The sequence below is a fragment of the Diuraphis noxia genome, unplaced genomic scaffold, assembly GCF_037042655.1.
Source record: "Diuraphis noxia isolate RWA-SAM2 unplaced genomic scaffold, SU_Dnox_SAM2 contig0003, whole genome shotgun sequence".
Taxonomy (NCBI): Eukaryota; Metazoa; Arthropoda; class Insecta; order Hemiptera; family Aphididae; genus Diuraphis; species Diuraphis noxia.
The window spans coordinates 81,466,991-81,493,670 of NW_028301713.1; the positions used below are offsets into that span (position 1 = coordinate 81,466,991).

Genomic DNA, 26,680 nt, shown 5'->3' on the forward strand with positions numbered 1-26,680 from the left:
TTCATCCACAAATGTTCTTTATTTATGCATAATAAATCTAAAAATAAAAAACATAAGATAATTAAAATTCAGATGTAGATCTGTAAAGCCATTTACTTAAATAATAGATTTCCATTTACAAACTTAAATTATAATAATAAAAAGGAAGGCATGTGATTGAAATATTATTCAAAGGTTTTATTCTTAAACTAATTAGTTATTGATATGTCAATGCCATCTTTAAGACTTGTTTTGTACATCACACTTATATAAATATTCAATTTCTGTCTCGATCGTATGTTAATAAAATATAATACACACACATTCATATGTAAGTACTATGGAAATATATTATAATACACATTATATTCATTAAGAAGATGTCAACGCAAGTTATGTTTCTCTCTCTGCCCCACGCGTTACATAGCAAAACGCATTTACGCAAATATTTTATTTATGTTTTTGAATAATCTTAGAGTAAAATCGCTCATCACAATATTAGGAACTAAATATTTTTTAGGGAATGACAAATCGGTTTGTCAAAATATCGTCTCAAAACAATTTAAACTTTATCTAAATTTACAAATTTTATTTCTTATTTTGAAAGTCAAATAAAACATAAAACCGCTGTCATACCTACAAAAATATTGTCCTTCATATATAATTTTTGTAATAAGTGATTTTATTCAAATTCATAAAAAACGATTTTAAGTTAAAGACGTTTTATGTATGTGACGCGTTGAATCTAAGAAAAAACAAATATTGTGCTGACATCTTCTAAAGTGTAATCACAAAATATATTATTTAACAAGTATTTGAAAGTGGTGCAATTCTCAAATTCAAAATATAAATCTCACTATTATCAATCAATGAGATACCTAAAAGTATGTACGATATCCGTTTTCCATATTTCTAGTTCTTAAAAAAAGGTCTTATTTGACAGAAATGATACTATTTTATTACTTATACAGAATAAATTGAATTAAATTACTATGAGACTAAACAAAATTGTATTTTTCATGTAGAAAATATTTTTTCACATCGCAAAATCACCTTGATTAACACATATTGCAGAAACATATATAAAAATACAAAACGTATGTATATTATTTTAGTTTGTATAATTCATTAGGTATAAATTAAAAAACTTGTATTTCTATTTCTCAAATGCCTTTCCTTAAATTCTATTAAAAATACATAGGTACAATCACATAATAATACACATATGTATGTAAATATATATACATACAATGTTCCTTTATAATTATAGGTCATAATTCCTTTGAAACAAAATTCTTAAAATATATTGACAAGAATTACTTTTATTAAAATAAATAATCATAAATCATCACACATTAAGATTTATTGGGTTCTGAAAAGGTATCTCTCATCTATAAAAAGGCAAAATTACTATGCATAACATTATAATTAATATAATATTAATATGGAGCAAAAAAAAAAATTATAATTTGTTCTAAAGTATAAAAGTGATATTGCAAACATTAAACATACACTATTATAAATAAATAATAAATGCACAATTTAAGATAATATTGAGTTTGGATTACTTCATACCACATATGATTTGGAAATATAAATCAATATATTTTTATCGAAAAATAATAATTATAGGAACATGCATCATATTTATGTCAAAGAAAATAAAAAAAAAATGTTTACAATTATAATTTCAGGTAGCCAAACCAAAACGTAAAGCCTAAATAATATAATTAACAGTCATCTTAATGGCAGTGATAATTTACATAATTAATCATTGATTATTTTACATAAGAGAACATTGATAATTTTACGTAAGTTAACATTGATTATTTGAATATATGATATTTCAAAAAGTTACTGTATTTGTACTTAAAAAACCTGTCATATAAAAAATATTTCTTCATAGAAAAAAAAAATATATATATATATTTATTATAAATACTAATAGAACGAGCTTAATAAGTATGGCAAAAATTGTACTTGAATGTAGTTATATTTTTTAAAGAAAAATATCATCACAAATTGAAATATACTTCTTAAGAATAATTATTAAAAATGGACGAGAGTATATCTTTAAGACATTTCCCAAGATGTTAAAAATATTAATGTTATGGGAAATAAAATTTAAAACAATAAAAAACGCATTAAAAAAAAATTTCGAGATCTACAACACAATTTCAAACCCATAGAATACATGAACAAAACACTAGAACATTTTATAACTACCCATAAAAAAATGTCACTTATTTAAAAGTTCTTAAATGCCATGACCTTAAAACCACTACCAGAAATAATCGTTTTCACGTTTTGGACACATGTTTCAGTCTTAACGCATACAATTCTTCACATTAATTAAAATTAAAAATGTTTTTATAGGTAAAAATTACACTAAATTTATCTACATGATACTAGATAACCCATCAGTATAGGTATAAACAATTGAATTACACCCTTAAATCATAAACATTTTTCTATATAAATTTATATTAAATAAATGTACCATTAATGAAATTATGTACTTTCATTAACCAATTGAATAATTAAATAGTAGTTATTCAATTACGTAAAATTTCAAAATAAAAATTAGAAAATTTTATAACTTTGGGATGGGTTGAGGACCAGTAAAATGTGATGTGGTAATTTCACCCAAAAATTACCATAGCTATTGCGCCAATATCACTAAACTATAAATATGAACACAATTTATGTTAAAAAATATATAATAATAAATACAACTTGTTCTTTTTTTACTTGCTTGATTTTTTTAATATTTACTTAAAACCATGTACGACTGTACACATTCACAAGCTTATGAAAGTAATTAATAAGTAGTAGGAAATTATCATAGGCATACAATTTGAGCCAAACAATTGATATAAGGTCATAAATTTTAAAAACAGTATCCAAAACACAAAATATTCAGAATAAACTAAATTGTGATTGGATAAACTATAATGGTATAAAACTGAGCCAAGTCTGATGTATTTTTATTAATACACGATAGTATATAGGAATCATTTTTGTATCAACTTATTATTGCCAACATTCCATCAAAAATATAATATTGATTATAACAATATACATTTAATAAAACTCTCATCATAATAGTTATGAATAGGAAATTAAGAATCAAATCAGGAACGTTGATAATAACAGTCAAATACCAAGTTTGGTAATAGTAACAGAATATAAATGCATAACAGCTCACACAATCATTAAAATCATGTTTTATTTTCCTTCTATGGGAATTTGAAAAGTATGTTAAGTGAATAATATTGTTATGTTTAAGATTATATAGAATAATATACTAATCCCATCTAATTAAAAATTCTTCAGACCCATCTGGGTTAGTTCTTTTGCATAGTATAGTATATTCTTCACCATTAGCAATTCTATTACTAGCACCGAAATATGAATGTACTAGAGTTTTAAGATCAGCTGTAGAGTCTACAGCATTTTCAGGTGAACAAGGTCTATTTACAGAGTGACTATGATTTGCGAAAAAATCTGAATAAGATTTATACAATGGACGACCATTACAGTTGGTCTTAGACTGGCGTTTAGTTGGACTCGAACTGCTATTCTGTAAACCATTTCGACGTAACCTCTTACGTTTAACTAAATATTGTCCATTTCGATCAACACGCAAATCTTTTTCACTTAAACGTCGTTTGGTAGTACGAACTTGTGGTTGAGTAATTACAGGTGCTAAAGAAAGAGGTAAGGTAATTGATGAAGCAGAACGAGTTTCACGGGGAAGCGATGATCTAGCCATTGGCCGTCCATTTAATAAACGGTTGACACTAACTCTAAGTCTCTGACTACGTCGACTTTGAAGGTCCGTTGTACGCAACGAATCAATATCATCTTCGTCATCAAGGTCTTCATCATCATCTGGTTCATCTTCACTAGTTAGTTCTTCTTCAGATGCCGATATATATTTTTCTGGAGTACTCTCAGTTGAACTGAGATCAAACGGTGATCGACTTTCAGGAACTTTTTCTTTTTTTATTGATTTCTAAAATGTATATAAAATAAAATCTAGCCAAACAAAAACTAAAATAAATATTACTTTAACTTTATTAGTGACCACACTCGAACTTCGAGAACTTCGTTTATTTGTTTCTATTTGTTGTTGTCTAATCCGTCTTTCAATTACAGATCTTGGAACAGGTACAATTGGACTGGCACTTTTAATACATACCTAAAACATTTAATTAATATAAGAATTTAAAAAAATCAAATCAAGCCTTTATAGTAGATATCTAAAACTATGTCTATTAACATTTAATAAAGGTATAATTATTATTATTAACAAAAAAGTGATATATTAACGTTATGTTAACCGCCACATATTATCAAAAATGAGAGAGTTATTAAATTTTGTACTGTAACATAAATAAGATAAGCATCAAAAATACATAGTCAACAATTGTGTTTATAAGTGTTTGAAAGTCAAATTTTTATGAATTTGGATATTTACAAAAATAACAATTTTAGTTATCCTTATCATGTTGCAATTTAAAAAAAAATATTAATCATAAAAACTTTTAAGTACACTATTATTTGTTATGGACAATGACATTATAAAAATGTTTTGAATAATCTTAAGCAATTTTATACTATGAACCTATTTTCATACAACATGTATTATAATATTCACTAAGAAGTTAAAAACAAATTTTTAAAAAGGTGTGTAAATAGGTATCATAATGCTATACCGTAGTTGTTGAGTAGTATACTAGTATGTCATTGTAATGGATGTGATAAATTTGAATTCAACGGTAAATCATTGTATAAAAAAATGATTATGAGCAGAGATAGTGTGTTATCCTAACATACATCTATATAGTATAAATAAACAAATTTAATCATTAAAAACTGCTGAATATCAAATTTTGTAAAAAAATTCAAAATTAAATGCTTGTAAAAATATTAATGAATCAATCCAGTGAATTTAAAAAAAAAATAAAGGTGGACAAAAGTGTAAGGGATCTTCTATTCAAATTTCTAATATTTAGTTTAAAATTAAAATCTTTTATTAGTTTCTAAATGAAAAATAATTTGAACATTTTTGGGATTTGAATGAATTTTTTCAAAAATGGAAAAAAAATAAAACCTGATAAATTAATTAATAAGTAATCAATATAAATTTAATTTATATTCATTGGGATGATAACTCAATTTTAAAGATTATATTCTTTTAATCTATAGCATACATTTTAATAGATAATGAACCGTTAGCTGAAATAAAGGCGTTGATATTGGGAACGTGAGATAGAAGACATTTCTACTTTTCCAAAATGTTTACTATCAATGATCATTACAATTTTACAGTTGTTGGTACACTAGATGATATGGAATATTCTATGTCAAATGAAAGATCAACAAAAGCAAGTTGGCTTATATCATTATTTTGCATAAAAATAAAATATTCAATACTCACATTATGTCCAATTGATGGAAGGCCTTTTGGTAACATAACAACATGTGAATCTTGATGTAAAAATTTCAATCCTTCCACTGAATACATTGACTCGGTAAGTCGTTCATTTATTACAAGATCAGTCCTAAAATAATTTAAATTAAAAATTGTATTATTTTAAGTTAAGCCAATATTTCACAACAAATTAAAACTTTTAAATTCAATTTTTCAATAGTATAGAACATTAATAAAAAAATCTATGATTTATATGTAATTAATCTATAAAACTAAATTTTTAACTAGGTAAATAAAAGACAAGCAAAAGATAAGACAACAGTATTCCTAAAATTTTAATTTAGAAAACAAAGCTATTGTATCAGGTTTTTTACCTGGATTTAAATAGAATTTGATATTAAAAAGTTTAAATATTATATCGCATATTCGTGCCCAAGGGTAGACTGTATATTTCTTGTTAAAAATAAAAAATAAAAAATAAATATTAAAAAGTTCTAGAAAATGTATTGTTTATGTAGAAATTTGGAAAAAAATTAGTTAGACTGGTTAAAAGTAATGTAGGATACAAAACTTTATCAATATAAAAATACTTACTTTTTTGGAGGTGGTAATATACTGAGGTTAAGTTTATTGCGCAATTGGTGATGCAAAAGATTCTCATTAATTGGAACTTCCGCGGGTAACGTAAAACGTGGGGGCTTAGGTGGCAACTTCAGTCGGAGTCCCCACATGTTAGTGGGTTTTTTACCCTGGAATTCAAACCTACTATAAAGTGAAAAAAATATACATAATATAATTTTAGTTTTTATTGTAATCTTTGAAAACTAAAAAATACTATGGCATAGTATGTTAATTGATAATTCAAATTATATACTAACTGATTGGTATCTTTGAGCAGGGAATTGACAACATAAACTTTCCTGTCATCAACAGGAACATTAAGAATCTGTAAACAAAATACAAAATTAGCATATTTTTCAAAAGTATTTTAACGCAACTATAAAATCACTAGCGCCAATCACGTCTATCACTATAAAATATCAGTTAGATGGGAAGGGGAGGTTATGTTGAACACATCAAATGATTAAGGATGCTTCATCCATTATAAATTATCAAAGTATTGAATAATATTATAACATATTTGAAAATAATTATCAAGAACAATTTGCATATGCAGACCCTCATATGAGTAATCTAAAGAGGGTAGTGTTCCCCCCCCCCCCATAAGTAAAAATTTAATTTATGTTTTAAGGACACATTTACTATGAAAAATAAAACATACTTTAGGAGGTAGATACATTGAAGTCCAATGATTATCTAAATATGGAAGTATATTTATATCCACATCATAATATTTTTGTGGTTTATAAGCAGTCATATTAAAAAGGGCAAGATGAACTAAATCAGACCATTCCATTTCAATACGACGTACAAATTCTGTACCTTCATTGCACACCGAACACAAAAAGACATAGAACCTGGAACAAAAATATTTAAAGTGAATTACAAACGTCAAACATATAATGAGATGGTATGAATTGTTTAGATAAAAACATGTAATTAATATAATAGTTTAAATAAACCTTAAAATGAGATAACCAACTTATACTTAGTAAATAAAAATGAAGGTAACTAAAATTTAAAATATTTAACTATTGTCTATTTATGACTATAAATAATATTTTTATTAAAAAAAAAATTAATATTAACTATCTAATGGGACTTAACACATTACTTAAAGAAAGTTTATTCAAGTATACAATTTGTATTTTATTAGCAACTAGTTAAGTAACAAAACATTAATTAAATATAAAAGTAATTATTAGTTTTTAAATTTCAAATTTTCTATAAGTATACTTAAGCGTATTTCTAAATAATAAATAATTTCATTCTAATAGATAATTTTAGCTTACCTATCGCCGAGATACAGAGGATACACCAATGAAGAGACACATTTTTCATGAAACCATTGTAAACATTTACCACATTGTAGCATATTGATGAACCAGTCACCAGGTCCTCCACAATAACAATAGGTTCCTAAATTGTTAATTCGATGATGTATATCCCATTGTAAAGCATTCAACTAAAAACAATAATTAATTTAAATAAAACATAAAATTGATTCTAAGACTTGTATGTACAGTTTTTAATACATGATACTATCTTTTTCCTGCTATAAATGTGCTTCAAGTATTTTAATATTTTCAATAGCAATTTTCATCAATGTATAGTAAATGTAGTTCAGAAAATAAGGCTTATGATTAAAACATATAATATATTATAAATATATATTCTTTTAATTTCATACTATAACAATATGTCAACATCAGGTCATCTGGTTTAAACTTAATAATAAAATAAAGCTCCAATTAATTGGCTGATCATATACACATAAATATTAAGAGGACGCTACACTTGCATGTGTTGTCTCCGTCTTACATGCGTACTACATAGCAATTTCTTGTTCGCTAGATTCAATAGTGTGCTGTTAGTTTTGATATTAGAGTGAATTGATCTATTATCAAACTTTTGGGTAGGAACATTATCTGTGTTCTCATGTTGATTTTTTACGATATTTTAATTTTTAAATGAGTTATGAGCATGCTAAGTGTGAATATTTGAAAATTCACATAACTCATTTAAAAATTAAAATATCGTAAAAAACCAACATGAGAACACAGATAATGTTCCAACCAAAAAGTTTGATAATGGGTCAATTCACTCTAATATCAAAACTAACAGCACAATATTTAATCTAGGGAAAGAAAATTTGCTATGTAGTACGCGTGTAAGACGGAGACGACATATGCGAGTGTAGCGTCCTCTTAACAAAAATATTAATGCCATATAGAATGTACTATGTTAATATAACTAGGTTGCGTTTTTAGCTTAGTATTGAGTATTTTGAGATAAATATTTCATTATTATGCAATAATTTTGTAACAGTGATACGTGCAACCAATTGTTGGATACCTTAAGTTGTTGATCATGTTGTTTCAGGAGTTTTAACATTTTGTTTTGTGTATACATAGAATAGATAGTAAATTAAATTGCCTAAAGTAAAAATCCCATGTAATGATTACGAGGAAATGTGAGGGAATATGTTAATGACATCTTTTTCACTTATTTATTTTTATACTTATAGTTTCAATAAAATTACGTGTTAAACAAAAATTTTAATATTTATTTATTTATTTATTTCATCAATAAATAATTTTTGTTATTTGAAAATGAAAAATAAAATTATAGGTTAGATATTCCAAAGTATATTTTGTTTGGGTATTTTTGGAGTTTATGTAAATGTATATTCTTTAAGGAAATTTAAATCTAAACACCACTGATTATTGATAAAAATTAAGAATCCTAATAATACATAAAACATACATCATAAGGTAGTTTAACAACTTTTGGAACAATTGAGCTTGATACAGAATTTGTAACTTGCAGTCTATTAATCTGTTGTTTTTCTTTGCATTGGAAACATATCCACACAGTAATATCTGTAATTTCAACTTCCGGCTGAAAAAAACAGAACCATTATTAATCAAACTTTAGATAGATATGAAGAAGTGTATTAATTTAATATAAATCAAAAATGGAGCAATAGCCAATTTACATTATCAATATTATTGAAAACAAGTAATAAGAATTGATGTCACTCTGACAAAGAGCAATAAATTACAATATAATATAATACATACTGTGTTATTATTTCATGTTATTAGATACATTATAGGGGATTTAATTTTTATTTAATAAAAGCATGATATAGGATTTTAGTCGTGATCATTTCCCAGAACTATCAATTGATCTAATGAAACGATAAGAATTCTAAAAATTATTTGAATTTATCCTCAAGAATACTTGAAATTTAATTTTCCCACATTTTTGAATTTTTGATTTTAACTTTTACATAAATTGAAATATGACACTATGTTGATTACTATTTTTCAATTTAACGTTTTTAGGAACTAGGGAATAATATCAAAAATGAGGTAAAGTCAATTTCAAATAAACTTGATGACAAAACCAAATGTTTTCAGGATTCTTATTATCTTACTTCATCAATCAGATAGTTTGGGTAAAAACACATCTAAAATCCTGTCGCTCTTGTGTTCATATCACCGGATGGAATCCCTTAAACTGTATAGTATTGGAGATTCAATATAGTATAATATTAGTAAAATATATGTTGATCAAAAATATTGAAGATGTAGTAAGGTTACTTCTAGACCACTGAACAAAGTCAATGGTTCAGTTTTTTTTAAGTTTATAATACAAAAATGCTTACTTTATATTTACTGTTTAAATGGTTCTAAAAAAAAATATTTATCTATTTTAATAGTAGATAATAAAAATTATATTTACCTTGTGACATTTACGATGGTATACATTAGCACATTTATCACATACACAAATATCATTTGGCATAGCCTCGATATTGCACACATTGCAAAATTGGGTAATCGTACTCGTACATGTCATCCGAGTAACATTTTTTAAGAACACCCATTTTACTGTATTATCACCAAACTTAACTAAACATTTAGATTCTTTATACCTCAACTAAAAATTTTAAAAAAAATGTTAGTTAACGACAAGTTTATACTTAGTTGAAAAATGTTTACTTTTGCTATAAATCCTAAATAAAATCGTTCATCATTAAGATGAACCAATACTTCTTCTCCACAAATATAACTCTTGTTTTCAACAGTTGTACTATCAGGAGCAGGGGCCTCAGGGCTCTCCCTTTTTATCTAAAAAATATACAATATCAGTGGTAAAACTAAAATCAATTCCACTCAACAATAAATCCTTTTATAAATAGTGAATTTAAAAAAAGATACTTATGTGCTTATATCTAAGTATGGTTCAGAGTTAAGGAACATAACTACTCAAACAAATTGTATTGAATCAATCATGTTAAAATGTATGTATATTTACTAGTTAGGTACCTATATATATATTTAAATATATTGTATCAGTATCAGTAGAAATCTGACTTCATAAATTATCTATTGAAAAATGAAAATATATTTAAGGTTTTGTTTGATTTAGATTAGTCCAATAACTACAATTCATTCAATAGGTAACTAATAATATATATAATATCAAAAATCTATTGTATATCAGCCAAGTGGCAAGTTGTATTATCAATTTAATATGAACTAAAAATTATCATAGATGTAAGAAAATGTCGTGGGTATTGAATAATACCAACATACTAAATTTACCAATAATAAGATCTTTCATAATTTAGATTCGTTTTTAGAATACATTTTAAAAATAACTTAAACATGTTAAGATAAATCAATGAAGATTTTTAATAATTTAGTATGCTCAAGAAATATACACAATAGTTCATAGTTATAATTGATTAATTGATTACATTTATATTATTCTCAAAGACAAAAGAAAAAGAATAATTCTATATTTTAATTAAATTATATAAAATTTCTCACGGATTCCTTTTTGGTCTGCAACATTTTGTCAGCTATTCATTGTAGAATAATCCTGCAAATAATAAAATATCGTTTAAACACCATCAAACTGTATTAAAATATTAATAACCTATCAATGACAAGTTCTATCTAACTAGTCGATCGAGCAGTCTATTAGCCAGCTACAATAGATGTACAGAATATTCATACAACACGTTCTGTTCTAGACAAACCAAGTGCTAACATTTCTGTAGAGACTGTCAGACTGATTACGAATAAAACGTAAAACACAAGACCAGTGATCTTAATAGACATGGTTGTTGTGACTCACGAGCATTTCAAATACGGAAACAAGTGTCTGTAAACACAGTCTCGATCTCTCCGGTCGTGGAATACCTACGACCACATTTTGGCTGATAGTCACACCATAGACATAATATGGTTCTATATAATATTTAGAAACATCTATATTACGTCTATGACTCGCACCCACTACCACATATACAAACACTATCACATACACACATGTAGCTTATACACATCCGATTGTTACACACACACGCATACACACATTTCCTGTCGCACACAAAACAGTTGACTAGCCGTCGTTCGTCACCGGGTGAACGATAGGGAAGACCCGTCACATATCTCCATCGCCAGCCTCTTCGGCGTTACCCTTGCGACCCGAAAGCACGGACACCGGACAAAGGCGTCCGGGCAGAGACACACGCTACACCTCGGACCAAGTCCAGGACGAGCCGCGGCGCCCAACTCACCATAAACGCAGAAGACGATGACGACGACGACAACGGCAGCAGCGATCCAATTTCTCGACTTCTCGTCAGTCTTTTGATTACATCTTCAATTGGACCGCGGCTGGGCTGGACGTCTGCGGTTGTGTTCATGGCCCCCGTCGGATCACTGAACTGCGGCCGCCCCGGGTGGCACCACTGCGCCGCCGCCGCCGCCGCCGCCACCGCCACCTGCCGACCAGTGTTATCAGTCAGCCTTGGTCGGGTGGGCCGCCTCTGAAATTTTTTCTCCTTCGCCGAATTCCCATCAGAGAATCAGAATATTCAGAATCCACGCGATTTACGATGTTTTTGCTTCTTTCCCGGTGTTTACGACACGCTAATTAATTATAACGTCTTCGCCTACCCAGTACCCACAGGCACCTACGTGGCTTGTGGCTACGTGTATTTCTGCGCGTTGTGTACTTTATGATTGTCACGATGTGTTTTGATGTTGACAAAGATTGCACACGACTGTAATTGTAGAACCATTAGATCCTATTTCAATAATAACAATACTCAATATAGATAAAACATGATAATATACTTAATTAAACATTGTTATCAACGTTGATTAAAACAAGTAGCGGCCAATAATCGAGAGTCGAGCGATAATAACAGGACTAATTAGATCCGAATAAATATTATAATAATTATTTTTACGTTAAAACCCTGAACACATGTGATTATTAAACTTATCTAAGCCTTGAAATAAAATTGTTGGTACCCAACAACACCTGTACCAGCGAAAAAAATAATTTTTTTTAAACTTACATTCCATACAGTATAGGAACAGCTGCGATAGGTAGATAGGTACCGAAGTAGCATGATCGGCAGCACAGTAAAAATTGTATAAAGAAGTCATTCCGATTCGTAAACCTCCGATCTTTCAGGACTAATTTTTTTATCATATTATACTTTTTGAATGAAAATAAATTATCTTTTTCTACTTAAATTATTATACACCATAGCCATTTATAGGGATTCGGATGTGTTTCATTTCCTAATTTCCAATGTAAATACCTGCCTACCAATTATAATCGAATGATATAAATTCTGAAAACAATTTGAATTTGTCGTAAACACTTAACTTTACTATTGAGATCAAACTTTTCATATTTATTTTTTATATATATATGTTACGGGCAATGTATAGAATGCCCAATGTAGACGGTCAATGTAAAAATCACCACACTTCGCCCGAGCATTCTATAACCTTAATCTAACAAGCAAACAAGCAATATGAAATATGCAATATTTTGTGTTTTATTTAAAGATAACTAAAAACTAGAAAAACAAAATCATTATATAAATAAAAAATATAATTATTGATTAAACATTTTAAAAAAAGAAAGATTTTATATTTTATCATTATTTGTGCCCCGTCGTCAACTTTAATGAAAGACTACTTTTGTACATATTGTAAATTAGTTGCAGCTATATAAATTGAGAAGGCGGCCTTCTGATGTTCCGATTTCATACATTTTATTTTTGACTATTGAAATAAATTCATAACAAATTAATTTTTAAAACAAGCATACTCAAATAATAATAGATGTAAGAAATACCTGATAATATAACGAAAATCACTACGTGCTTTATCGACATCTGGGATTTTAATTGCCACTCTCACCATGACTCTCAATCATTACCTTGACTAAAACGATTTTCCGAAGCCTGTTTCATTTTTGAAGCTTGAATTTCCAAGTTTTCAACGGATTTGTCTCTTTTGTATTTAATACTTTGTATTCTTGAAGATATGCCTAAAAAAATTCCAAAAATAAAATCTAATATTTTAAATGTTGTATAATCAAGCAATCAACTTAATTAAATAATATAAATTATTTTTTTATAATATTATTAATATAAAACAATAATTTAATAATTTTGTATTTTACCTTTTTCATTTTCTATTTCATTGTCACTGCAGTCATCTGAACTTTTCGATGAACACGAAGTGGCAATAGAATTAAGAGCTGTTTCGAAGTCTCCTTCACTTTTTAAACTGCAAATTATATTATCCGGTAAAATTGTACTTTTTAGTCCAATTTTAGCTGACATACCAAACATGGCTTCATAAGGTGAACATTTTATTCCCTGGTGTAATCCACGGTTCTTTATAAACTGTACAAACATTATTCCTTCCTTCCATTTTTTGGTACGGTTATATCCTGTACTCCTGTAGCCATTCTATATTTGTTATTTTAGTAAACACAAAATATGGCAATATTTTTTTAAGTTCATATATTATGCCCTTCATAAATTTGACATTCTGTATAATGCCCGAACAATATGGAAAATTCTTAAATAGTTTTCAAATTGTCCGAAAATGCGAGTCATTCCATACATGCAATAACCGGGAAATGTATATAATGCCCCGATCTACATTGACCGTAACATATATATTAGGTAAGCATAAGAATAATTATGATTTTAATTTTAATTTAGCAGCCCGTTATAATTGAAATTGTATATTTATACACTTATTATACGTTATAAACTTATAAGTTATTATAATTATAACTTACTGTGTTTTACAAAAACTGATGAATATACTATTGACAGTGCTACAAAATTGCATCTAAACCAGACTTGAACGAGGTTCGTATTTGATATATCATCAGCTCGACCTGCCTGACAAGAGCTCACATAGTCACATGGCTGATAGTGTATCAGTTTTCCGAGGATAACACCCATACATCATAATATACCTAGCTAGTATCATACTCAATTATAGTGTCATCAATAAAATTCACAGGTGTCAGGTTTTTTGTAGAAATAGCCACTATTGCGTTCACAGTTATTTAGAACTTATTTATTTATTATTTACAGACTATACATATGTACATTGAATGTGTTGAAAAAAATCTAAATACTTAAAAACCTTTTAAAAATGTAAAATATAGTAACGAGTGACGAGTCGTACACAGCTTATTATTTATTAATATTATTACTGCATATTCATCGCTTCGAATTACACATTTTTTAATAGGTTAGGAGAGGGGCAATCGCCTCTTCAGATATTTAAACGAGTAGGCAATATTGTATTTTTAACTTATGCATTTTAAACTGCACATTCGTAATTTTCAAATAAAATTAATTTTTATAAATTTATGGAATGATAGAGTCGAGTGCAATAGAAATTAGGAATAAATATTACTTTTTTTGAACACTATAGTGCAATTTGATCATTTTTCTACAGTTTAGGTAAGGAGTGCAGTTCGACAAACCTCTATTTTATACTATTTTCAGCCTGAAATATGACGATAATGTCAACATTGAACAGTAAACATGTTATTGAAGCATGAAATGTTGTTCTATGTCGCATCAACAACAATAAATAATAATAATCGTTATTGCCGTATCGAATACCTATTTTTATCAATGATATCATCGTAGCTGCTGTTCAAAATTAATTAATTAAACTAGAACATACGAGTATATAATGACTAAATAAGTATACACTAAGTATGTGTCTATATATATGTATTTTAATATATTATATATAAATACATAATTATTTTACAGAAATTGTATCGAAAAAAATGTACCTAATGGTTTAATTTCGATAGTTGATAATTTTTGTATCATAATTTAAAGTCAATAGGTACCTAGTAAAATCATCAAAATGTTAGGAACCAAATATTTAGGGTGGGGGTTAAGGTATAACACCAGCCCATGATAAAGGCAATATTTTCGGCAGAAATTAATTCAACCTATCAGTTTACATCAGTTTATTAACTTTTTATTTTACCAGTATAAATATAGGCGCAAATAGGGATGAGCTTAGGGGAATTAGCACCCCTCCCCGATTTTAAAATTAGCACTCTCAAATGATGTTCGTGTTTATGTATCAAAAACTTATAAAAAAAATTTAAAAAATGAGAAAATGCATATCTTAAGCACCCTAAGGTTTTTATTTATACAATTTACGCCTGAGAGAAGATATAAATAATATAATAACAGGATAATATACTTAGTATGGTACCAAATAGAGGCTAACAGACCATGTCCAGTCAGAATTGTTTTATACAACGATTTATCATTCAACTCAAATTTAATAAATCCATTGCGGCTAAAAAAAAGATGTACAATCGACACAGAACTACAACAGTTAACTACTTGCCACATTCTATTATTATTGTTGTTGTTGTTATTTTTTTTTTAATAATCATAATAATTATTATAAGACACTGGATGATTTTATTTTAAAAACATGTTTATATTATATATCATAGAAGAATTAATACTTTATTTATGTCGTGATACCAAATATTTTGCAAAACAAATGATAAAACGTAGGTAGCAACGCTACTTGATATTTTTCCTCTGTTAGGAAAATGTATAAATCATAAATATATTTTCGGAGAGAAGGAGGGTTACCATAGTAACAAATATACCAATGATTAATGTTATAAATGTTACGAAAATCGGTCAAAAAAAAAGTTGTAGCCAACCCAAAATCATATTTATATTTATATGTTACTACCTGACAACAATACTTATAATAACCCACGAGTACCTAATGAGAAAAAGTGACCCGCCAATAAGTCAATCATGTGGCACAATAATCACAATCAAACACATTTTTGAAGAATGCAGAACATCAAACAAAGAGAGGATCTCAACATAAGCCATCAAATTGGAACAAGCCTAGGCCCAAATCCTGACAATGAAACCAACACCATTGAAAATTCTTCAAAACAACCAAGTTACTCAAACTACTTTAGCCAACCTTTCAATGTATAAAATACCAAACAAATTAATTCTAACTATTTCTCTTGTATTTTTTTCATTTTTTTGTTTTTTCTCTTATTTCTTTGCTCTGTTCTTTATTATAAGTATAATTAATGTATGTTTATAGTGATTTGCTAATGACCTAGTAGTCGAAGCAGAAATTGTATAAATTTCAAGACCAATAAAAAAAAAATAAAAAAATACTTATAATAAAAGTTTTTTAAATATATTATGTAATTTTTTTGTGCTAGATACAACTTTTATTTCTGGCTGATTTTGAGTGGTCTATTTCGGGTTATAGATTTACAGTACCTAGGTTTCGTCTAGTAAATGATAATTAATATTACGTAACTATAGCAACCTTTTTGATATATTTTTAAAACGTAATTTTAAAAACGTTTATGTGATATTTTAATGTTTTTTTGTGCAGCAGTGTGTATATCATGCTACCAACTCTATTAAGTAAACACTTATAATAACTTAGTTTTTTCCAATGTACCTATACAAATTAGGTATATCTATAGTATGTATAATAAATAGTTATTATATATTTTATAGTTTCATGAAGAAATATTATGGGAATGAATATCTTCATGCATAGTTTTTCAAACCAAAACCGATAAAATCACGAATAACTCGATTTAAAAAAAAAATTTTTTTCAGTAAAGGACGTTACGTGGTTGAATGTACACGAATGGATACTGTTGCTAGAACCTATAATATATGTAAGCGATACTTCAATGTCACGTGGGACGATAAGGATTCCCCTTGAGATTGCGCTGATGATATTAAAAAATAATATAAGCTGACCCCATCGAATATCACAATATTCACAATACCTATATAAGTACCCTAGATACGTCATATTTTACAGAAAAATACTTTTTGGGTACGATCTAACAGCAAAAGCCAAAAATACATAACCATTATCAGGGTAACGTACATATAACAACTAATTATTCGCAATAAATAAAACATAATATTATAATATAATATGTTGCGATTTTTAGTATTTATACGATCCTATTGACACATTTACACATATTTTATTATAGTTTATACATTATGCTACAATTTTCTCCTGTCCTTTTTTGGAATCAACAAGTACCTAACTACATATTTATTCTATATTGTTAGGTATATCACTTGGCACTTATAAAATATATAGTTTATACACTTATATATCAAAGTACGTGACGATAGATCTTAATATTCCAAAGTATTATTCTAGGTATAACGTATCAACTCGCCGTTAAACTTAACGTGATCTGCAGTACTTCGTCGATCTATTGCCTATTAAGGATTTTTGATTGGACGACATCGATATGAATTTAGTCGACAGTAGCCCAAGGTTAAATCAATCCAGTCGCGTAGTCAAGGGGGGGGGGGGCACAGGGGCCATGTCCCCGCATGGACCGTATCATATAATTTCATATAATATATAAAAAATAATCGTAAATTTATTAATATTGGCTATGTATAGGTTGGGAGTGAAAATTAAAAAAAATTTAATGTTTATTGTTTTATCAAAACACCGTAGATCGATAAACGTGTCATTATCATCAATATTTGAAAAATTAAAAACACTTTTATTTGAATGTTATTTATTTAATTCCCCCCCCCCCTGTAGAAATCCTGGCTACGCCACTGATACGATCTGAATGTTTACCGATATACATTTTGAATGTTTTTCCCTTACAAATTAGTTTATTTTATTTTCTAAAAAAATCTGTTTTTAATAGAAACAACTATTCAGTATTTTGGCACTATATTGTGATTTAGTATGCTTAAATATTAAATAAGTAATAGATCATGCTAGGTACTTTAATCATCGTTTAATGTTGGTCAATTTAATGTAAATACTAAATTGTAAATAATCGTAGACAACGCAACGTAGATATTTATTGTATTATTTTACGACGTTAATAAATACATAAGTAGGTACGTTGCATGTGCATAAAAACTACGAATAATAGATTATTGGATGAATAATACTTTACATTTTATGTAAAATATGAAGTGAAATCCGTGCAATTAAAAATGTATTGAAATTTGCGAATTATATTTAATTTTGTTAATGTAAAAACAAAAATAAATGTATTCATAGATTATATAAATAAACACAAAATGAGTGAAGGCACTCCCTACGTGTACATTTGTTGATAAAAACCTTATTATTATTTATTATTGTCATTTCTAAAAGATTTGATTTTAATAAAAAAACAATGTGACAGGATTTTCAATCAGTTACTAACCCATTGTAAAAATAGTAAATTGGGAATAAAGATAAAATAATAAATAACAATTATAAAATAAATATATGCGATGTCTTAGAAAATGACTTAGCTAAATCAATATTTTAGAATCATTTTATCATTATTCAGGAGTGTTGCACTTTTCCAGTTGTTGACTTCTTCACCATAATATCTTCCTGAAGTAATCTTACTTACGTGTGTTTTTTTTTACTAAAACTATGTATTTTTATTCCACCGTATTGATCGTATTGGTCGATGTAGTAATGCGATAATACTTTTTATAACTGATTTGAATTCGTTATAATGTCTACTTGAGATCGGTTAGTTCACATTTTATGATTTCTGATTTATATTCCGAATAATCTACGTTTGAAAATGCCGAAATTTCAAAATATTCAAACCAAATTTTTAGTTGTGAGGGGGGTGAAATTGGGGAAAATAAACTGACCGATCTCAAATAGACATAATAACAAATTCAAATCAGTTTAAAACAGTATTATCGCATTACTACATCGATCAGTATGATGGAATAAAAATTGGATGTTTTGGCTAAAATAACTGTCCGCCACCGATCCCCTTAAGCTTATTGTACAAAATATGTAATTATTGTAATTATACAACTGGAATAAAATCTATAATACTTCCTATATTGAAACAGTGTATATTGAAAATAATACAATTATAAAAATGTATTGTAATATACACATCAATTAAACGATTGTAATGTTATAATAATTGTAAATTTTTATATTTTAAAGTTTTGATTTATTGAAAGTGTTAAATGTTTAAATTAATAGTTGAGATTTGAGGTTTTTTAAAAATTATTAATACAGTATTTATTCCACGATGTTTGTACTTTTTTTTATTAATAAACACAAGACGTCTAGAATACTTTTTACAAAGTATTAAATAATTATACCTTAAAACTAAGTTTAAAAAAAATAATAATAAAATTGCAATACACCTATCATATATATATATAGTAATCGAAAAATTAAAATTCAACGATAATCTGTATAAGTACCACTTTTATTCAATATCATGCATTTTTCATTTATTAGGTACCTAAATAACTCACAATATTATTATTTATTATATTCACTAACTCGCGCAGATGATCCAAATAATGCACCTCCTCGTATATCGAACTAAATGGCTTTAGACATTATTCAAAAATCAAAATGGATTCTAATTTTAACTAATTGTTCAGATATATTAAATTTTAAAACCTAAAAACTGGTCGAATTTATTAAAAGTGGTTATTATCTAGTTCATAAAAAGTTAGTATGCACCAAAAATGTCGAAACTACCTAGTAAGTAATACAATTAATTACATTAATAAGTGATTAGAAAGAATATAAGCATGTAACATTTTTATATCTGTCTGTAAACTTGAAGCGTAGTTTATTCGATGACCTTTAGTTAAAAGATTAGATGGTGTATCAATTCTACATACCAGCTGGCAGTTGTAATCCGAAAAATATTACAACATTCAATAATTCCCTTGATTCTCGACTCTCGTAGTCATTATAGAAACTAAAATTATCAACAATAAAATGGTTATTAAATTATATATGTAATACATATTAAAACTATAGTATAGATTCAGTAATGGGTCTAGAGATATAACCTCTGCATGTTTTATGCATAGTTCAGAGTTAGGATAAATCAAAATTTATCTAGCTCGGTACAGTAAGTTGTACTTGTACACAAAGTGTTATAACTTATAAAGATACACGTTTTGCACATAACTGTTGTTTGCGATTCGTAAAAATTGGTAAATAATGTAGAGGTGTCATTCGCTATTCACCATTCGTTATTCAAGGGCTAAAATGATTCGTGGTCTATCGCTAAGGTTAACCGTAAAATTAAAATATCAGCGGATAGTTGAATTCGTACTCATTCCTCATTCGTCAGGTTTTTGTGAAAATATTATAGTAGGTACTTAACTTATCAAGATTTTATCACATTTTTTTTACCATTCCAGTTATTTTACTACAAAATTTCACAAAATTTAAGCTGAAGTAAATTAATCATTACGATTGTAACTAAATTAATTTAATTAGGTAAATACCATCAGTGAACTATGGCAGCAGAGGAGTAGTATTATGCAAACAGATCCTCCTCTGCTGTCGGTTCTAACCAGGAAAAAAAAAGAAAAAAAGGTATATGATGACATATCACATGTTTAAGAAAAATTTTTTGCACTTATTCTTAATGTTTGTGTAAAAAAATACTTATAGAAATTCATTAACCGTTGAAGACTCAATAAATAATTATTAATTAATGCATATTATGTTAATATACGAAGTATACAGTTGAGTAGGTATAATAAATCGTTTGAGATATAAATTTAGGTTACACACTAATTAAAACTGATTTACATTTTATGGTTTAGTCTTAACAATTGAATAATTACAATTTATACATGCCTTAAGAGATAAGTAAAAAATATGTATTGTACGTAGATACTTTATATACGTAAATAGAAAATGATAAACATTTCTCTATTTACTTATAACTGTACCAACGTCTGGTTTACATCAATAGTAGTTTTTAACAGATTCCAAATAAGGAACTATTTTTGTACGGCCTTTAAATCTATCAATAATATGAGCTAGAGCAATAAAAGCGGCATCAACATTAACATTCAGATAAGCAGATGTTTCAACAATTGGTATAGCTTTCTTAAATTCGTTACGAGATACAAGTTTTTGAACTTCTTGAACATATGCTTCATTTAATTTATCATTTTTTGTAGTTACTAATACCACAGGTTTTGTAGTACTCTTTACATTTTTTAATATATTAGTAACAGTTTCTAATTGTTTTTCTATACTCCGACCGGGTACTACACTGACATCAAACACGCATAAAAAACCGTCAACATTGAATTTACCGGCAGGTAACACTTTTTGTTCAAATTTTTCTTCAACACCTGCAATTAATGGAATAATATGATGTTAATGTAACATTGTAAAAATACCTTTTTAAAGAAATTCGAGGATTCATAAATAAATATTATAAATATATATTATTTTGGTACCTAAAAAATAAAGTAAGATATAATAATTTAACTGTTTAAATAATATTTGTATTCAGTTCTTAAGAGTTTTGAACGTACCTAGTTGGCTTCTACTAATATACATTAATTTTTCAGCTGATTCAATTTTAGTGGCCACGCAGCGTTTGACGTATGGATCCATTTTAACTCCTTAAACAATTAGGTATATATATATAAATAAAATAATTTAAAAATACACAACTTCAAAATTTTTCTCTTCACTAAAATGTATGATGATATCAAATAAATTTAATGATAGTAATTCTGACACCTAATAATAATATTGATAGTATAACATAAAAAAATATGGCCTACAATTCTAATTAATAACAGATCAATTCAATATTTTAAAAATCTTTGAGTTATTAAAAAAGAAAAATCAAAACCCGTCGTGAAAAACCTTTTAATTATATAACATACAAAAGAGCATGAAGTGCTAACCCTATACTCTCTATTCGAATCTACTTATATACGTAAATATACACAATAGTCAATATGTGTACTACGTATATAAATATCACATATAGTACAACATATTAGTATCTATAATAGGTATAATCTATATTAGCTTACCTCATGATCAGACTTCTTGAACAATGATTTTAAACAAACTTTGAACCCCAAAGAGACATACATGTATTTAGTTTAGACTTGACATTATTATATTAATAAAAAAATGCTTCAGACTCACAGGTAGCAGGGTGGAGCGGACCACCACTGTTTATACATACAAAATATTGTATATAAATATTTAAACAAAATGGATTATTTACCATTAAATGGTTGAAATGTTGAATCATCTATAAATTCAGTTTGTTCAATTACACGAAATATGTATTCAGTACCTTCTTCAGATGTTTTCATGACTTCTCCCCAGTATAAAAAATTATCATTATTAACAACTCGGCCACTAAAATCAGACTAAGTATAAAAACAGAATTATAACTATGTTTAATATTAAATTAATAAATTATTTATTTTGTAATTCATAGGACATAGATATTATATATATAAACTATTACATTGCTTATTAAAGAATTATGATCATCTTCGAAGTCATCAGATGATGATCTCATAAATCTATTACAAAGGCATGATTTACCAATTCCCACTGCTCCTTTTTCTTTCTCTGCACCAGAAAGTCCCACAACAACAACATTAATACAACGCGGTGTATCAGTTCTCTTTACATTTTGCTTTTCCAAACGACTATAATATAAACAGGAATACGACCTTTGAATAAATTAGAATATTATAGGTTCATATTTCATAATTTTAATTATTTAATTATGTATATTATTTTAAAATAGGTAGAAAACTAAATTGCCAACTACAAACATATGTATACTTAGATATACCGTATGTGATATATAAAAGATACCTAACTATACAAAAATGGATCATAGATGTAAATATTAGGTATAACTTAATATACAGCAATTTTCTTTTTATAGATTATAGATATTAAAGTAGAAAGTAAAAAAAAATATTTTAAATGTGTTTATACTTTTAATATATTATAGGCACCATTATTGGTACCAAGTACATATATTTTGAGATACTTAAATATTATTATATTTTATAATTAAGCTATTACTTTAATAAATAAATTTATGGAATGACCCAACATATCTCGAACATTTTTTAAAGTTATATGCTAGATAAAAAGACTTTATGTCCGCATTAAGTTGCAAAGATAGTAAAATGTACAAAACAAATTTGCATTCAGAAGAAACCATTTAGTGTTGCTGGTTTGGGTTTTACAGTAAATTAACTTAGTAAAAACTGTTAAGGTAAGAATATCTAATATCTATGTTCTCCTATCAGATTTTTTAATCATTTAATTTTAAAGCAAGTTAAAAACCTGATTCACAGCCATGCATACGGTATACAAGGCTGTAAACTTGACCTTAAAAGTTTGTAAAATATTAAAATCATAAAACGTTCATAACTCTGTTTAAAATTAAAATAAATAATGAAAAATAAAACGCGATTATAGAACATAGATAATATTCTTACCTTTAAATTTGATAACAGATCAGTTTACTATGATTTTAGTATCAACTAAAAGTAACAATACAAATGGATTCTGCTAAATGTAAATTTGCTATTTTGTATGTTTGCAAGACAAGCACAATGCACAACACATGCGGACATCACGCCCTCTTGGTGTAAGACTTGATGTAATACTGCAGATGTATCATTGTAGCATACCAAAATGTGTTGTCCTTAAAACGTTGATAACTCATAACAATTTTGTTCTATACAATCAATTCGTGAAATTTAACCAAACTATATTATAATATACTATATATTTAAAAAACCAATTATATTTTATATTTTTATGTTACATCTAGTTAAATATATGCACTTTAACGTTTTAATAATTAAATTACAAAAATTATAAACAATAATTATAATTATAAACGATAGTCAAATAAATCTAAGAAAAGTTAACAAAAATGTATTGCAACTATTACACATAATATGTTTATAATGTTAAAAATTGTGTAGTACGCATAGAACTTGGTGATAAAATGAATGATAATCGAATAAGTATAAATGTGTATTCACAATATTTATCGATTACACTGTGTACCTACCACAGATTATGAATCATAATTCATAAGTCATAGCTCATCATGACGCATCATTTTAAACATTATCATACAGTTTAAATTAGTTTTAACTTTGCATATAGGTAAATATATAAAGTTAAATATTATTATTTTTTTTTTTTTCAAGGTTTTTTGACCATCATTTGACATAATGATGCCATGCACGCAAAAATGATAAAAAAAAATAATATTTATGTATATACCTATATAATAATGCAACTCTATATTTTTATACTTAGAAATTAGTGGCTTATTTTTATATTTTACCATAGAAACATGGATCCATCAATTTAATTCATATTTAATTATAATTTAAAAATATTATAATTATAATTATTTCATTTTTGTTTCTTATTTCGAGATCTAAACGTCATAAACCGATGGGTGACACAAAAGTAGTCAAATTATTTTGTCATGGGGGGGAGGCTGATTTTTTTTTTAGCATGAACTTTGATCATTTAAAACATCTTTTATAAGAGTACGTAACAGTGGTATTTGTTGTCTCCGTCTTACCAGTGCGTAATATAGCAAATTTACGCTCAGCAGAACACTTGATGGTAAGAACATTATCTGTGTTTATACGTTGGTTTTTTACGATAATTCAATTTTTAAGTGAGTTATGAACATTTTTAATGTACTGTATATTATATGCTCATAACTCACTTAAAAATTGAATTATCGTAAAAAAACCAACGTATAAATACAGATAATGTTCTTACCATCAAGTTTCATAATAGGTCGGTCGATTCACTGTAATTTTTAAGCTAAAGGAGCTACAAGTGTTCTTCTGAGCGTAAATTTGGTATATTACGCACTGGTAAGACGGATGAGACAACAAATACCACTGTTACGTACTCTTAAGATCTTAGTCTTTTAATATTTAAAAATGTGAAAATCAGATTTATGATTATAAAAAAGAATCATTATAAATATTGAAAAAATCTACCATTAAATAGTTGATATCGAAATTGATAGACGATATAGTTAATGATTATTTGTATCATTGTAAACAAATATGGAATAATAAATATTATAATTATAAACTATTATATTTTAATGTTCAAACTTCAAACAAATATTATATTGTAATAATAAGTTGAATATCTGCATGTGATTTATTATACTTCACACTAAGACACACAATATCATAATCAGCTTTTCCACTCAAACGCTTATATGTTTTAACTTTAATTTTATAAGTAATCTAAAAACTTAAGTAATATGTAGGAAATCGTAAAAAATTCAAAATATAAATCATTCATGATATTAATTTTAAATTTTAAATTTATCTTTTATTTAAGAACTATCATATTAAACAATAAAATTATGCTTGTCTAAGTTATTGCAGATTTATCTTGACACATATCTAATGAGTATTTGGTATTTAAAAATATACAACATGTCCTGAATAAAATGTTTGTGTTTAATTTTTCTATAATAAGTCATTTAAAATTAACCACACATATACGTTAAATTAAAATAATATTATTGTACTATGAAATGTTAATTTTAGTATCAGATCCTTGCTTTATTATTTTTTTGAAAGCTAAACATATACGATATCCGTGTAATATATAATTTTGATCATCGCTACCTAACTACTTTGTAAAAAAATGTGTAGGCCCTAGGCACTTCAATGCCTATTCAGAGTAGTAGAGTGTACGACATTATACGTATAATATAATACTATATCTAATATTATAGAGTATAATATCTCGGTCCAAGAAGAGGTCACGTTCTACTTTTGTACAATTAAAATAAATCCAATTTTTATTCTTTTGTACTAAAATATTATACCTGGTATAAAACTATAAAATAATTTTATTTTTCAGTATATTATATATACCTATACACTATACACGTTGTATTTTGAATAGGTAACCAATCCGTAGTACCTATATACCTATTGTTTTTAATATATTTTACTTTTGATCAATAAATAGTTAATTGATATTATTAATGACAATAATATACGTATAGATTATTAATGAATAATTAATCGTAAAACGTCAACACGATTCTACCACTATATTTAAAGGAATTTTATGGACGTCGTTGTGAGCCAAACCGAGACAAAATTATGATTACCGAAGTCGTTTGCGGCCGGTTCCTATACTCATGCAGAGACGATAAAATTGTGAGAAAAAAAGAAAATAAGTGCAGGGTGAAACTCTGCTGTACAGTATGTTACAAGTGGGTCACTGTAATGGATGATGTTAAATTTGAATTCAATGATCGATATCGATATTATTGAATATGAAAAACGATTCTGAGCGAAGACGGTTTGTTGGGCTAGGATATTTTATATTATATTTATACAGTTATTATTACTAATGTGGCCAGTAGATCAAA

General features: G+C 27.0%; 2 protein-coding genes and 1 long non-coding RNA gene across 11 annotated transcripts; all 3 read right to left on the reverse strand.

The window, feature by feature from the left end:
- On the reverse strand, positions 1-11,799 carry Pcl (polycomb protein Pcl). 2 transcript variants are annotated; one of them, XM_015520221.2, is made up of 12 exons: positions 11,640-11,799; positions 10,885-10,936; positions 10,051-10,179; positions 9,791-9,988; positions 8,807-8,941; positions 7,333-7,505; positions 6,702-6,897; positions 6,298-6,365; positions 6,014-6,181; positions 5,426-5,549; positions 4,052-4,183; positions 1-3,997 (listed from the first exon to the last, which is right to left on the reverse strand). In XM_015520221.2, exons 2-12 carry the CDS (start codon positions 10,906-10,908, stop codon positions 3,287-3,289), a joined length of 2,058 nt encoding a protein of 685 aa, XP_015375707.2. In that variant the 5' UTR covers positions 10,909-10,936; positions 11,640-11,799; the 3' UTR covers positions 1-3,286. The 2 variants fall into 2 exon arrangements, with proteins under 2 accessions (XP_015375707.2, XP_015375701.2); XM_015520215.2 differs by having other exon boundaries at positions 6,014-6,184; positions 11,640-11,798.
- Positions 11,800-13,017: 1,218 nt separating this feature from the next.
- On the reverse strand, positions 13,018-14,585 carry LOC149057863 (uncharacterized). The gene is made up of 5 exons (XR_016191020.1): positions 14,183-14,585; positions 13,718-13,844; positions 13,553-13,659; positions 13,223-13,417; positions 13,018-13,149 (listed from the first exon to the last, which is right to left on the reverse strand). It is a non-coding gene; the product is annotated as an uncharacterized LOC149057863 (long non-coding RNA).
- Positions 14,586-20,892: 6,307 nt separating this feature from the next.
- On the reverse strand, positions 20,893-24,177 carry LOC107170012 (rho GTPase-activating protein 190-like). 8 transcript variants are annotated; one of them, XM_015520009.2, is made up of 5 exons: positions 23,925-24,177; positions 22,733-22,943; positions 22,484-22,631; positions 21,771-21,860; positions 20,893-21,584 (listed from the first exon to the last, which is right to left on the reverse strand). In XM_015520009.2, the coding sequence occupies exons 1-5, from the start codon at positions 23,957-23,959 to the stop codon at positions 21,190-21,192; spliced, it is 879 nt and encodes a 292-aa protein (XP_015375495.1). In that variant the 5' UTR covers positions 23,960-24,177; the 3' UTR covers positions 20,893-21,189. The 8 variants fall into 8 exon arrangements, with proteins under 8 accessions (XP_015375495.1, XP_015375503.1, XP_089080448.1 ...); XM_015520017.2 differs by having other exon boundaries at positions 22,733-22,919; positions 23,925-24,170; XM_089224322.1 differs by having other exon boundaries at positions 22,813-22,943; positions 23,925-24,170.
- Between the last annotated feature and the right edge of the window lie 2,503 nt (positions 24,178-26,680).

What these genes read in the sequence shown, in the direction of transcription:
- Pcl (XM_015520215.2), bottom strand. Translation starts at nt 10,908, where the DNA reads ATGTTGCAGACCAAAAAGGAATCC. An exon ending in CCTCTGTATCTCGGCGATAG is followed by an intron (nt 6,898 to 7,332) that starts GTAAGCTAAAAT and finishes TTTTTGTTCCAG; the next exon opens with GTTCTATGTCTTTTTGTGTT. An exon ending in TTCCATCAATTGGACATAAT is followed by an intron (nt 4,184 to 5,425) that starts GTGAGTATTGAA and finishes TAAATGTTTTAG; the next exon opens with GTATGTATTAAAAGTGCCAG.
- LOC107170012 (XM_015520009.2), bottom strand. Translation starts at nt 23,959, where the DNA reads ATGAGTTATCAACGTTTTAAGGACAACACATTTTG. An exon ending in TTTAAGGACAACACATTTTG is followed by an intron (nt 22,944 to 23,924) that starts GTATGCTACAAT and finishes ATTTATTCAAAG; the next exon opens with GTCGTATTCCTGTTTATATT. An exon ending in AACATTTCAACCATTTAATG is followed by an intron (nt 21,861 to 22,483) that starts GTAAATAATCCA and finishes TAATTGTTTAAG; the next exon opens with GAGTTAAAATGGATCCATAC.